Here is a 15,401-nt window from a genome sequence, read left to right as displayed (position 1 = left end):
TTGTTCTATCAGTGTCACTTCATCTTCGTAGTCTTACCTCCTCTCCTTGAAAGCGCTCTTGATTGGCCATCTTCAGTAGATTCTTCAAGACAAATGCATTAAAATTAAAATTTAAACAAACTTGTCAGGTCTCCGTGCTGTGCTTAATTGTACACACCACTAAGAATTTTGGATCTTAGCCTTCAAAATATTAAACTGGGTTGAAAGGTACACATTAACAGCTAGCGTAATTGTATCAGACAAAACAAACAGTACGTTATTTGCAACACACAAATCACTTGCCACAGCATAGCAACCAACTTTCTACAGCCTTGCTGCATTAAGGTCCCACTATCAGGAAACACTGGGAAAGGATGCAAGCAGCATTTACACAAGCGTTCCTGCAAAAACCTGATCATTTAATTTAATTGTGTGTGTTACAAGTTTGTAGAGTAGATGGGATGTACTGGAAATTAGGCCTGAAGAAACCATTCCACTACTACAGTCAACCAGAATAATATAATTAGAATGATTTCACTAAGAGACTCTTTTATAGCTGGCTTTTAGTAAGCGAACAATTGTATGTTACCTTTAAGCACTGCGGAATATGCTTGATTCCTTCTTCCTATTAATAATTAAAATAACCACCCACTTTTACAATGTTTAACCATCTTTGGTTTAAACCGTTGTAGAATACACGCTTATGGTCAAAATAAGACTTGCCAAGTACATAAAACATTTAAGTTTACCCATGTTAGTTTTTTCCCTTAATTTGAAATGGCAAATTAGTTACCTAACTTATTTATTTATTTATTTAAATAGGACTGAGCTCTTACCTCAATATGAGAAATTGGGGCTGTACTTGTCTTCCTGAAAATACTAAAGGCAATTCAGACTCATCCATGAGGTTCTGAATCACATTGCTTTTTCCCCCCCTCACAGAGTATAATAGAATAATTTAGTAGAGCTACCTGCAGGACTTAGCTGGGATGGATGGTGGAAAGACCAGCCCCCAGAAAAAAATAAGTAACATGTTCTTCATTCTGTATCTTGAACTCTTTCCACTTCCAGGTGTCTGACTAACAAAATGCATAAGGAAGGAGAAAGAGAAACCCACATTCCCTCCTTTCCCCCCTAAAATCAGTAGCAGTATTCTATTTTGGGACCATCCTTTGAAGTGCCTTTCTGCTAAAGGATGCTTTTGCAAAGCAGTAATGATCAAGCCTGATGGATGATCAGCTGAGAATTTTAGCGATTTCAGCTCTGATGGCTGACACCTTTTCTACAGAGAATGCTAATGTGAAATATACTGAATGGGTTCTAATAGCTTCTGAAATTGGTTAATTAGGGGCTGCATATGCTTGAGTGACAGCATTTAACTCTTAGCTTTGGAGGATTTGGATGCCATCAGGCACTAGATTTAAGGTGCATGGAAACAAATAGAAGTGATGTTCTTGTGAACTTAATAAGGCACATTTCAACTTCTTTTTACATAGATGCTTTTTCTTTCAGATATTGAAAATCTGGGTAACAATGAAAAGTGAGATGAATGAGATCAGAAGACCTAGGAACTTCAAGTGAAAATTGATGGAGACCCTCTCCCACAACACTTAAGTAATCAGTGATAGGATTTGGCAAATTTTACCTCTCAGGAAGAGTGGCTCTTGCATCAACTCAGAAACAAGGTGCAACTATTTTTATTTATTTAGAGTAAGGGTAATTAACCATTGGAATACCTTACCAAGAGATGTGGTGGATTCTCCTTCCCTTTAATCTGTAAAGCAGGACTGGATGTTTTTAACTAAAAGATAAATGCCTTTGATTCAAACAAGTTACTGAGTTTGATCCAGGAATTACTGCATGAAATTCTGACTTCTTTTTTGCATAAGGTCACGCTAGATCAGTGGTTCTTCAACCTATTTACCATTGTGGGCCGCATATGCAGTTCTCTGTGTGTTATGTGGGCCACATCCACACAATATTATATATTACACACACACACACACACACCCCCTATATGGATGTCACATTGGTTGCAACTGTGTGCTGATTGGGCTGCAAGTGGCCTGCAGGTTGAGAAACGCTGCATTAGATGATCAAAATGGTCCCTTTTGGCCTTAAAATCTATTAACCTTTCTTGATTCCTAGGAGGATAATCCTGAGAGGGGAATCAGAGAGCTATTTTAAGTTACTCAACAAGCACACATGCTAAAAGTAAAGATCACTTTCCGCAAGGTCCTTGGGGACAGTGCCTCTGACTAATAAGTTGAAGAATAAGTATAGATGATTCCCTAAAGTCCTATGAATATCTTAAGGATCCTGGGAATTGACAGTATTTTTTTTCTGTGGATACTGGAAATTTTCACAAGTAAACTAGGCATAAGCAAATTATTTGAAAATTCCATATTAGATCTAAACTTCTATCAGATCCACCAATACCAGGCAATCTCCCTGAGAAAGTACAGAGAGAATGAAAGCTGGGGTCTCCATTTTGAATTTAATCTTCACTGCTCTATTTCACTTCTTTTGGTCTTAGGCAGCCTAAGGGAAAGGATATCCCTTAGGTCTATTTTTGTAGGGAGACAGACACAAATGGAGTCATGCTGTTGGCAGGGTTTGAAAGTAGTCTTGGATCCATTCTCTGATCAAAGTTTTCGCATACAGGTTTTATCCCAGACCTGATAGCTCTCTTGTGGGTATCTATTTAAGATACATATAAGGCCACCATTACCATTCAACTGCCTCTATCTTTTTAATATATTTATCCTCAGCAACCTGTGAGATAGGCATAACAGTTCTTCCCTATTTTACAGATGGGGAACTGAAGGGCAAAGATCAAGTGATTTGCTCATGGTTGCATCAGAAGACTGTGGCGGAACAAAAAATTGAACCTAGACCCATGGTGTCGCAAGCTTGCACCTTAACCACTGGACTATTCCTCTCTCAGAACAAAAAAAAGCAGCTTTTGCCCATATGAGAAATCTTAATTCCTGGATTTCATCAGAGGTGACAGAATACTTGGGTCCTTAGTGGTGGTAGCTACCACTTTATGAAGCTTCTCTCCAAAGAGGATTTCACCTGAGGATTTTGAAGCAGAGGGGTTTGATGAGAACAATTATCTACTGTCCACAGCGGCTATGGTCTTTGCTGCCAGCCTTGAGTCTATGAACTCAGCAGCTAGGCATATTTTCTCTAGTACTGACTTAAATTTGCCTTGGTCCAGAAAGTACAGGTTCTTTCGGCTGTCACACCAGGACAAGGTGGTTCTAGTCAATGAGGTGGTTGCCAATGAGTCCATGACGAAGCTTTTAAGTCCATCAAAGGTGGAGGGTGTCTTTTTTTTCTGTCTGCAAGGCTTTTTGCAAAGATATCACCTTCAGCATGAAAGATTTTGCTTGTTGCTGCCTCAAAACCAGATTTAATAGCTAGAATAGGTAAGTTGGAAGTCCTAAACAGTCACAGACAGAATCTGGCATAAAGGCTGAAAGAACGTGGCTGTCTGAGCTACACTGTTATTTGCAGGAAGAGAGGTACTATCCACATGTCTGGAGGAGAGTTCAGGACCTATAAAAATGAGTGGACAAATCCTGAAGATAATGGCATACAGCTAATTCAGTTACAGAAGGAAGGTACAATCATTCTGTATTTGATTCAAAACAAGACAGACAAGACTATAGCTGACTATCACACGGAACTTCCTCTGAACCACAACCTCCAGAGTTCACTTTTAAAAGTTAGGAATATTCTTTTCTGATAAGCATTAGCTTAATTTTATGCTTTTCTCCAACCAGCAATTAAGGCATGTTTTTGCTAAAAGGTTACATTTTATTGACGTGTGGAACAGCGAGTTCTCTAAGTTTACTGCTAAACTGCAACCTCAGCTCTGACCATATTAACCTTTTTTGTCCAGATTAAGAATACAGTTTTACACTTAAGATTGGTACTATGAAAAACTGCATTTTTAGCATGTCTAAAAATGTCCCAGTCTTTCAGTTTAAAATTTTAATAGACATGAAAACACTGTCAAAGAAGTCTGAACATGAATGCTTTAAGAGGGAACACTGACATACTTTTAATAGGAATTACAAAACACACTGCATAAAACAGCTCAAAAACTGCCCTGTGAAGTATTTAACACGGGTTCATATCTACACACCAAAATAATGTCAGGCACAGCCATATCAAACCACCTACCACACTGGAAAGAGACTGACTGAAAGCTATTATAATTCAACATGACATCTCTACAATATGTAGAGATGTGCTGATGGTGAATTATGCTACAAAAAACAGACTGGAAGAATCAAGCTTACCTCTCTCAAATCCAGAGTTTCTTCTTTCTTCAAATTTATTTCCTAGTGCAGTTACAGAGAAGAACAGACAAATAAGCTATAGCAGAAGAATCAACATATGTATTACCATAGATTCATATTCATAGTGTTTAAGAGTCAGACGGGACCATTATGAACTAGTCTGACTATCCAGATAGCCCAGACCACAGAACCTCACCCAATAATCAGAATGGAATATTAGGATCAGAGTAACCTGTACTTGGAAGCCTTTATCAAACCTTTCCACATCGGAGGTACTGAAGACAAACCAAACAGAATTTTGGCCTGGCAATCAAGACTGCAGGCATCCCAACATCTTGTGTAAAAGTGATGGACGTTTTCTTTTCTTTTTGGGAGTGGGGGATAGGGGCGGGAGAATAGACAAGTCTATGGCATGTCAACTCCATTTTTGGAGACCAACTCTAAAATCTTTGTCCTTCAGAGACCACTCCCCCAGGTACTATCTCAATTTACATACTCTAGCTTCATCCATGAGAACAGCAATAGTCTCCCTAAAGGCTTTTGCAGCTAGTAACTTTCTGGCAATTGATGCATGTCACTACTGTTGTATTGACCATTCCTAAGAACACATAATAACTTTTTTGCATGGGTCGTTCAGGGTAATCAGGGCTAATGGCTGCTTAAATTATTTACCACAAGTCTCAAGGTGACCTAATTTCACAAATGAAACATACCTCTGGGTTCAGCAGCAGTTGTGAAATTTAAAATTGTTAATTTCACACTGCTGCTTACAGTTTTGCCAAAACAGCAGTAGATGCAGCCACTGGATTTAAAGAACTCAGTTTATTCTTAAGATTTCAAAATATTATGAGGAATTTAAGTTGCAGTAACATTGCACCCACCATTAAAAGCCATAAAAGTTGAATGAAAAGGATTCTAGAAAGCTCTTTTCACCCCCACTTTATATTTTACAAATTTCCACTAAGGCTGAAGTTTCTTACATAGCCTCAGCCCTAAAAGTCTTTGGAATACAATTTCAACAAAAGGTCAGTCAAGTTATTTTGGTCTTAGGGAGAGAAAATGCAACATAAAAAAAAACCCACACCAAAAACCCACCACACTCCTCATCCCTGATGGACAAGAGAACCAAGGACGGAACCCTATCTAAACCATATACATCTATCAACGTAACCTGTTCTCTGTACACTGATCCCTCGAAGCTACCTCTGCCCTGGAACCCTCCTCCCTTTGGCCAAATTCACATCTTGGCCTGTCTTTCTGACATCTCTTCATGAGTCTTTCAACTCAGCCGCCACATCACTGACACCCTCAATCCAGTCATCCAGGCCCACATTATGGGTGTCAACTTTAATGTTGCACTCTCTCTCTACACCTACACACAACCAGGTGTCAAAACCTTGTAGCTCTCTCTTACAAAAGATCCAAGACATATGGTACATACAGCATTTAACAGTCAGGTCTCAGTAGATGCCCATACACCTAATAAAAAGGAAACAACACATCAAAGTACCTTCCTCTCTCTATATGACCAAAACTCTTGCCCGTGTCATCATCTTATGCCTGGACTCCTAATCTGTCCCTGAGTACTGCAACCTTGTCTCCACATTTAAAAAATTGCCATTAATCTCTTCCTGGCTACGCCACCCTCTTCTGAATCCTTCCACTCACTCCCTATCTCCTCCATGTCAGATACCTGCTTCCCTTCTTTTACCACTTAGCCCTATCCTAGCTAGCTGTTCTATTAGCTTATTGCTACTTCAAGCACCTTTCCTCCACACTAAGATTCCCAGCTTTCACTAGACACCAGTTAGCACAAAAGCATTTGAGGGAGGAACTTTCCCCAATATAGCCCCAATGCATATGTGATGCTCTGTACCTCAAAGCAGAACCCTGGAACCTCCGTATTCACCACTGTCATACAATTATGATACATTTTGTACAAAGTATGCCTTGTGAGGCATCATTTTAAAAGGTTTGATCGGTTGAATATTAATATCCTGTTGGATTAAATGTGCTTTCACTATATGTGAAGTTATGAAGCCAAATTGCCGTGTATGTTAGGTTGGGAAATGCCCACAGCCAACCTTTCAATTGCAACAAAGACCCAGCCAGAAATATGCTGATAGCCCATTAAAGGAATCCACTCTCCCAGTGGCCATCCCTGAGACGTCTCAGAGAAAGCACATATGCAATGGAGACTGCTTGGGGGATCAGGCAGTCCAGATTGGTTATCAGAGCAAAGATTTTTTTCCAGCAAGCTGGAAGAAAATATGAAAGAGGAGTAGTGACAACACTTAGCCTCTTCTTCCCCCCCCCCCCATTTCAAGGCCTGGAGGAAGGTCTGGAAGAAAAAGACCTTGAACAGGGGAAGGGTGGTCCCAGGCTGGAAGTTTAGTTCCAGCCTGTTTATTGAGAAACTGTAATCTGCTTTGTAACATCAGTCAAGGTGAGAAAAGCTGTTCAATTCAACTCTTATGTAGACTAAAAGATTAGGATTTAGAAAGCATTATTACTTCTTATTTTCTTAAAGGTAACATCTCTGAACTTTATGCCAATAACTTAAAATCTTTCACAGTTAATAAATCTGTTTTATATTTTACCTAAAACAGCGTGTTTTAGTTGAAGTGCTTGGGAAATCTCAACTCAGTTTACGAAGACTAGTGTGTGTCCTCTCCACAGTGAGGGAGTGGCAAACTGCTTAATGAACTTCCACTGCCCAAGGGAGCCTTGAGTAGCCTAAGACAGTATAGCCCTGGGGTGAAAGACCAGGGAGCTAGGGGGGAATGGCCAGAGCCTCTCTACTGCTGGCTCATGAGTGGCTGGGAGGTCATTATCTAACTCAGCTGGGTGTGTCCCTGCCTATGGATGTCTGCATAAGTGCAGTGCTTGTCAGAGGTTTGAAGCTTGACATCAGCATCACAATGTAAGGGACAACCCAGGCTGGTGGGACAGAGGGCTCAGCAATCCCACAATCTAGGTTGCACCCCAGGGCCCCAGTTACAGAATGGGAAAACTTCCCTGAGAAACAGTGTAAAACAATCACCTCATTGTCCTTCAAATCCCTGTAGACCTCTCTGCAAAACCCTGCTTCATGACCATAACTCAACAAACGGCAAACAGACTCTATGCTGGTGCAAAATATACTTATTTCACTGAAACCTCATCCTCTTTCTTCACCCCAATGCTTGTTTTGACCACCTGTGTTGCGTTATATTTTGTCATAAACCAAGGGTATGGCTACACTGGCGATTTGCAGCGCTGGAAAGCGTCCACCAGCGCTGCAATTAGTAAGTGGCCACACCTGCAGGGCACTTCCAGCGCTGCAACTCCCTGGCTGCAGCGCTGGCCATACACCTCACTCAGCATGGGGAATAAGGATTCCAGCGCTGGTGCTGCAGCGCTGGTCATCAAGTGTGGCCACACACCAAGGCTGTGATTGGCCTCCAGGGAATAAGGATGTATCCCAGAATGCCTGTTCAGCCACTCTGCTCATCAGGTCAGACTCTACTGCCCTGGCCTCAGGTGACCTGCCCTTTAAATGCCCCGGGAATTTTAAAAATCCTCTTCCTATTTGCTCAGCCAGGTGTGGAGTGCAATCAGTGAATCTTTACAGGTGACCATGCCTCCACATGGCAAACGAGCCCCAGCATGGAGCAATGGCGAGCTGATGGACCTCATCAGTGTTTGGGGGGAGGAATCTGTGCAGGCACAGCTGCGCTCTAGCTGTAAGAATTATGATACCTTTGCCCAGGTATCAAGAGCCATGCAGGATAGGGGCCATGAGCGTGACGTGCTGCAGTGCAGGGTAAAAGTAAAGGAGCTGCGGAGTGCCTATTGCAAAGCACGCGAGGGAAACCGCAGATCCGGCGCTGCCCCCACGACCTGCTGGTTTTACAAGGAGCTGGATGCGATTTATGGGGGTGACCCCTCTGTAAATCCAAGGACCACGATGGACAGTTCAGAGCCGGTAGAGGAGGGGGAGGCAGACAGTGAGGCTACTGTGGTGGGGGAAGACACCCCGGAGTCCCAGGAGGCATGCAGTCAGGAGCTCTTCTCAAGCCAGAAGGAAGCTAGCCAGTCTCAGCCCCTGGGACTTGGTGCAGAAGAATCACAGGAGCAGGTCCCAGGTAAGCAGCTTTTATTGCAATGCAAAGGTTTTGGGAGAGGAGGGGGGGTGGTATGGCTGCATGCTTGCATGCCTAGACATGGAATATCCCATTGATGTGGTCTATCATTCATCATCATTCATGCCCGTCACCCCAACCGGGGTATGGGCCGCCAACCACAGATCTCCATAGTCTTCTATCCTGGGCCATTCACTCTAGCTGGTTCCAGGTATAGCCCATTTTTTTGCTATCAACCTGAAGGTCGCGTCGCCAGGTATTTCTTGGGCGGCCTCTTTTCCGCTTGCCTTGGGGGTTCCACTGCAGTGCCTGTCTGGTGATGTTGGTTGGCTGCTTGCGTATGTGGTCTATCACGTCGCGGTAATCTGCCTCTGTAATCTCTTCAAAAGTTTCTGCAAGAGCATAGGCAATTCGCGTGACCAAGTTTAAAGGGAGAGCCAGTGTGGTCCCTGTCCCAGTCAGGCTAACGCGTCCGCGCCATTGTTCCAGGAGGGGTGGGGAGACCATTGCTGCACACAGGCAAGCTGCATAGGGGCCAGGGCGGAATCCGCATTGTTGTAGGAGACCCTCCCTTGCTTCCCAGGTAACCCGTAGCAGGGAGATATCTTCAAGTATTAACTCCTGTGGGAAATGGAGGGAGTGTTTCAGTGCAGGTCTCCCAACTTCTGCTTGCTTCCTGCCTTTACCAAAGCCCCAAAAAAGCAGTTCACCCATGAAGAAAAAAGCACCCTGCCCAGGCAAACCGCGGCAGGAACCCCAGGTTTAATTCCTGAGGGACATGGAGGGAGTGTTTCCCAGCATATCTCCCAGGTTTTATTGACTTCTACTTCTACTATGCCATACCCTCACTTACCATTTCTGGGAGGCTGTGAATTCTCTAGCTGTGTTTGAAATGTCTGAGGAATGCTACAGTGTGAGACTTGAAACTAACTTCAGATTATATACAATGCAGGCTCTCTTTAAATGTATCATTTGCTGAATTTTTACAGTGTCCTTGACCGGTCTTATCAGTGACTGAAAGAAAGCTTCAGAACCTGAGAAGGAAGCCTAACAAAAGCAAGGAAGATTTGGTGAAGGCAGTTATGAACCAGTGTGCAACAGAGAATAAAACTGCGCAGGAATGGAGAGAAAAGATGCAGCACTGGAAGGAAACAGAAAGCAGGAGAAAGGCATTGACGCTGAAGAAAACCACGAGGCAGCTTATAAACCTCATGGCGCGCCAAACAGACTGTATGCAGTCACTGGTAGCAATGCAGGCAGAGCACTACCGTGCCAAACCCCCACCCTCCCAAACCTCTTTCCCCTATGCACCAATGTCAGCTCCAAGTCCCGTTCCCCAGCATCCAGGTTCTTACCTACACCATCACCAGCTGCCCCCGACACCTGTACGGTCACCTATGAGCCCAGAGAACTACGACCCTTACCCTCTGCACTCAACCCCCATCACCATGCAACAGTACAATCCTGAGGTGCACAGCACTCCTGGCAGTATATATGCAAACCTATGAATGTACAGTTCAACAACCAACCCCCCTGCCTGTTTACTTCCTTTTTTTAAAATAAATGATTTCTTTGATTATGAAACAGTTTTTATTATTGCATAAAGTGAAAGATAACAAACACCAAGGAAAACACAGGCAATTAAAAGCACTGTAACCAGTGCACGTCACTCCTGGGCAAGGCAAAAAACACTACTGTTGGCTTTCAGCCTCAAATTCCTCCCTCAAGGCATCCCTAATCCTTGTTGCCCTGTGGTGGGCGTCTCTAGTAGCCCTGCTGTCTGGCTGTGCAAATTCAGCCTCCAGGACTTGTACCTCATTGGTCCATGCCTGGCTGAATGTTTCACCCTTCCCTTCACAAATATTATGGAGGGTACAGCACGCGGATATAACCGCAAGGATGCTGCTTTCCCCCAAGTCTAGCTTCCCATAAAGGGCTCTCCAGCGCCCCTTTAAACGGCCGAAAGCACACTCCACAGTCATTCGGCACCGGCTCAGCCTGTAGTTGAAACGGTCCTGGCTCCTGTCCAGCTTCCCTGTATAGGGTTTCATGAGCCAAGGCATTAATGGGTAAGCGGGGTCCCCAAGGATCACAATGGGCATTTCAACATCCCTTACTGTGATCTTTCCGTCTGGGAAAAATGTCCCTTCCTGCATCTTCCTGAACAGGCCACTGTTCTGAAAGATGCGTGCATCATGCACCTTTCCAGGCCAGCCTGTGTAAATGTCAATGAAACACCCACGGTGATCCACAAGCGCCTGGAGAACCATAGAGAAATACCCCTTGCGATTAATGTACTAGTAGGCTAGGTGGGGTGGTGCCAGAATAGGAATATGCATCCCATCTATTGCCCCTCCACAGTTAGGGAAACCCATTTCTGCAAAGCCATCCACAATGTCCTGCACGTTCCCCACAGCCACGGTTCTCCTTAGCAGGATGCGATTAATGGCCCTGCAAACTTGCATCAAAACGATTCCCACGGTCGACTTTCCCACTCCAAACTGGTTCCCGACCGACTGGTAGCTGTCTGGAGTTGCCAGCTTCCAGATTGCAATAGCCACATGCTTCTCCACCGTCAGGGCAGCTCTCAATCTCGTGTCCTTGCGCCGCAGGGTGGGGGCGAGCTCAGCACACAGTCCCATGAAAGTGGCTTTTCTCATACGAAAGTTCTGCAGCCACTGCTCGTCATCCCAGACTTCCATGACAATGTGATCCCACCACTCACTGCTTGTTTCACGAGCCCAAAAGCGGCATTCCACGGTGCTGAGCATTTCCGTTACCGCCACAAGCAATTTCATGTCACCCGCATTAGGCAAATCCAGATCATCGTCGGACTCCTCACTGTCACTTTGGAGCTGAAGGAATAGTTCAACTGCCAAACGTGATGTGCTGGCGACAGTCATCAGCAAAGTCCTCAGCAGCTCAGGCTCCATTTCACACAGAAAGCGTGCTGCACTCACAATGGCTAGAAACGTGGACGGGGAAACTGTACTGCTGGGAAGTGAAGCGATGCACCACGGGGCGTTGGAACAGGAAGCGGAATGACCCACACACTTCCTTCCCCTTCCCACAATACTCAGCAGCAAAACGGCGCCAAAACAGGACAAGGTGCTCTGTGGGATAGCTGCCCACAATGCACCTCTCAGTACAGCGCTGCAAATTCTGCAAATGTGGCCACACTGCAGCACTGGTAGCTGTCAGTGTGGCCACACTGCAGCGCTGGCCCTGCACAGCTGGACGACCAGCGCTGCAAACTACCAGCGCTGCAACTCATCAGTGTAGCCATACCCCAAGACTGTAAGCTCTTTGAGGCAGGGACTGCAATTCTTGTCTGTACAGCACCAAGTACAACTGAGTTCTTATTCCCAACTCGGGCCGCTAGGAACTACTATAATACAATAACTAATTTTATTTTCCTGCATTAAATATTTTCTATCAATTTGATGTTCGTCCACTTGCCCAATCTTCCCCCTACCCACCAGTAATTTGTTTCTACTGCAGCAAAGATGGATTCATGAAAAAACACTACATGGGAAAGGAAAACTCCTACAACAGGAAGAAGCCATTCACATACTTCCCTGCATATGTACAATAGCACTTTTCCAGCAGCGCGATATTACAAACTATTATGCATTCATGATTTTTTCAGATGACGACAAAACTACTATTGTGAAGGGTACAAATGTGATCACATTGATTAAAATGGACACATTTATTTTGAGTCATACAGCACCTTTTAAAGGTACAGAGGCAATAAAGACACATTAGCTCCTAGAGTAATAAAACATACTGCAGTGTTAGTGATCACCAGGGCCGCCCAGAGGGGGGGGCAAGAGGGGCAATTTGCCCCAGGCCCCGCGTCCCGCAGGGGCCCCCACGAGTGTTTTCCGGGGCCCCTGGAGTGTTTCCCGTCTTCCCGCGGCTCCGGTTGAGGTCCACCGGAGCCCGGGACAAGTGGACCTGCCGCAGGCATGACTGCGGAGGGGGTGCTCGTCCCGCGGCTCGGCTGGACCTCCCGCAGGCATGACTGCGGCAGGTCAAACCGGAGCCGCGGGACCACGGCACCCGCCGCAGTCATGCTAGGTCCGCTCGTCCCGGGCTCCGGTCGACCTGCCGCAGGCATGCCTGCGGGAGCTCAACCGGAGCCAAATGCCGCCCCCCAGGGAAAGGGCCGCCCCACGCGCCTGCTTGGCGCGCTGGGGTCTAGAGCCGCCCCTGAGCGGGGGCCCCCCGCCGCCGAAGACCCCGGGCCCCCGGAATTCTCTGGGCGGCCCTGGTGATCACTGTACTTTGTATGGAAAGGTAATACCCGACTTTGCAATCAACCAATTTTTAATAGCAATGAGTGTAAATGAAGTATCTGAGAGCTGTATTACTCTAACAGAAATATTAAATTAACCTACTTGAAAAGTGAACCAAATGAAGGAAGCAGATACATTTTGTCTTGTGACAAAATCAAGGTAATTAAAGTTCTCAAAATGTTTTCACATTAAGCTACAACTATTTCACAGACATCAGTATTAATAAGTTATCAGAGTTTACAAAATAAATTAAATTTCTTCTGCTCTCAGTAAACAAGGAGCAATTTATTTAAACAAGTACAAATTGATTTTTGTACAAGCAAAAGTTCTGGAGCACCAGTACCAAGGCCTTTGTTTTTAATTACCATGACAATGAGGGAGGTAGCTCTCTTTTATGGACATCCAGCTAGTCAGTAGCTATAGAATCCTCCTTAGCAGCTGTACCCTAATTGCCTTAACTGTAAAGGGCTAAGAGAAGCTTAACCTGAGTAGGCACCTGACCTGGGGAACCAATAGGGAAGCTGTACCCTTTCAAATTGGAAAAACTGCTGTGTATGGGGGGGCGGGGTCTTTGTCTCTTGGCTGGAGAGAGGGGAAGGCAGCAACAAGCTCTAAACTTTAAGACAGGTATGGGAAATCATCAGCATCAGACTTAGAAACGCCTCATTTGGAACCCCAGATATGCAAGTAGCACAGGAAAAGTTAAAGACAGATGTGATTAGGAACCGTTTTGGTTTGTGGATTCCTCTGTGCTAACCCCAGGCGCTTTTGTTTTGCTTGCAACCTTTAAACTGAACCCCAAGAAAGTTATTTTTGGTGTTTAATCCCTAAAACATGAAAACTCAGGCTTGTTTCTTTTTTAATAAAATTTACCTTTTTTTAAAGAATCCTTTGATTCCCAAGTCCTTAGACAAGCGGTTGGCCTGTGCTCACATTGCTAAGGCAACCGATTAGTATTTTATTCTCAGGCCTCCCTAGGAAAGGGGGTGAAGAAGCTTGGGGGATATTTGGGGGGGGGATAGGGATTCCAAGTGACCCTTCCCTGAATATTTGTGAAAATCACTTGGTGGTGGTGGCAGCAATATCTGTCCAAGACAGAAGACTGTGTCTTGGAAGAGTTTTAACCTAAGCTGGTAGAAGATAAGCTTAGGGGGTCTTTCATGAAGGTCCTACATCTGTACCCCAGAGTTCAGATTTGGGGTGGTATACCCTGAAAATTACACATTAAGAATTTACGTGAATACAACATGACTTTAAACTAACATTAGATAATACAAAAACTACCTCTATTCCCAAAACTCCTTCCAGTACCGAAGTTACCCCTCATGAGTTGACTTCTGTTAGGTTCCACACCAGCCTCTGGGGGAAAAACAAAAAGAATTATTGATTCAGATATCAATACATTAAATTTTCCTATTTCAAAATATCCATGTTAGGACTAAGCTATTCCTACAGCCATTAGAGAGATATCAACCCTCAACTCAAGAAATAATCTACTGGCAGTTACTAGCCATGCTAAGAGGAAACTCCTCCTTTCACTTGTGTCACAATATAGTAATGTATAATGGGCTAGGTCTCAGACTTTCATTTTGTGATGTATCAAACAGATCACTTTTGATATAGAACACCAGACCAGATGGACCCATAGTCTGTTCTAAGAAGTTTTTTTTTGTTTTTTTTTTTGTTCTGAACTACCAAATCCAAAAGTTGTTTAAAGTTCTCACTGGAGACATTTACTTTAAATTGCCATGTGCACATTCCCAGGCAAGATATACCAACAAATATGACTTCTGGTTGGAGTCATTTGTGCATAAGAGTGAAAGAAAATTAATCTTGATTTTAAAAGATGCAAAATGTGCATAACCAGAGCATTAAAAACTGCATTCTGTTATGTGTTAAGCTGCCCTATCACTAGGTGTTTTGGTGCTTTTATTAATTATCTCAACACTGCTCCTAATGTGTATTGCCTTAGAGTATGGATAGGGTGGATAAAGTATAATGTTGGTGTAATTATTGCAAAATATTGTTGAGATGAGTTCCTGTCTGCATCCTGTAAAACTTGCCCATACCGGTATTGCCCTGGCCTCTTCTTTTGTCATTCAGTGTTGAACGCATTCTAAAACAATATGCATTTCCTCACCTTTTGGGGGCGAAGCCAGACTTTAAGGCACCTGCTCCCCTACATGGTGTAAACTTTGCTTGTGCCAATCAGAAACGGACACAAACAGGTTTTGGGCCCCGTCCCCTATGACACTTCTATGATGTCATAGTTGGTACTTTAGGCCTGCCTGCCATGTGCAGGCAGGGAGAGGAGAAAGAAAAACGAATCCTGCGTATACCCGTGTATCCTGTGTATACCCGTAACCGAGCCTGATCACCTCGAAGCCTCTCTCTCAGCTCACGTGTTTCAAACAGAGCTTCTACGTTTGCCGGTCGTTATGCGTTGGTTTGTATTTGTAAGTATCAGTTATTACTAAATGCTGCATCTTTGTTTATAAATATTGTTAGTAGATATTTTAGTCATTGTGTGTTTTAAGTTTCATTAACTCTATTAGCTAATCATACACTGCTCCCTTACCCCTTGTAATTATCCCCAATAAAACTTTTAAATTGATTAAGTTTAGTGTGTGTGTGTGTGTGTGTCTGCAGTTTGCATCGTGACCCACACTCTCCTTGCATCCCTT

General features: G+C 44.1%; 1 protein-coding gene across 4 annotated transcripts in view; it reads right to left on the bottom strand.

The window, feature by feature from the left end:
* DDX4 (DEAD-box helicase 4) overlaps nt 1-15,401 on the bottom strand; it is a 104,893-nt gene that overhangs the window by 73,010 nt on the left and 16,482 nt on the right. For 3 of the 4 annotated variants that reach the window (XM_039543827.1, XM_039543828.1, XM_039543825.1), the window contains exons 4-6: nt 14,002-14,076; nt 4,293-4,340; nt 38-82 (exon numbers count right to left, since the gene is read on the bottom strand). In XM_039543827.1, coding sequence (XP_039399761.1) covers nt 38-82; nt 4,293-4,340; nt 14,002-14,076 — 168 coding nt within the window. The remainder of the gene's footprint in view (nt 1-37; nt 83-4,292; nt 4,341-14,001; nt 14,077-15,401) is intronic. The other variant, XM_039543826.1, reaches the window with a different exon arrangement.

The sequence above is a fragment of the Mauremys reevesii genome, linkage group 6 (genome assembly GCF_016161935.1).
Source record: "Mauremys reevesii isolate NIE-2019 linkage group 6, ASM1616193v1, whole genome shotgun sequence".
NCBI lineage: Eukaryota > Metazoa > Chordata > Testudines > Geoemydidae > Mauremys > Mauremys reevesii.
The sequence above is the reverse complement of the archived record's forward strand: the minus strand, read 5'-3'. Positions and strand labels throughout refer to the sequence as shown.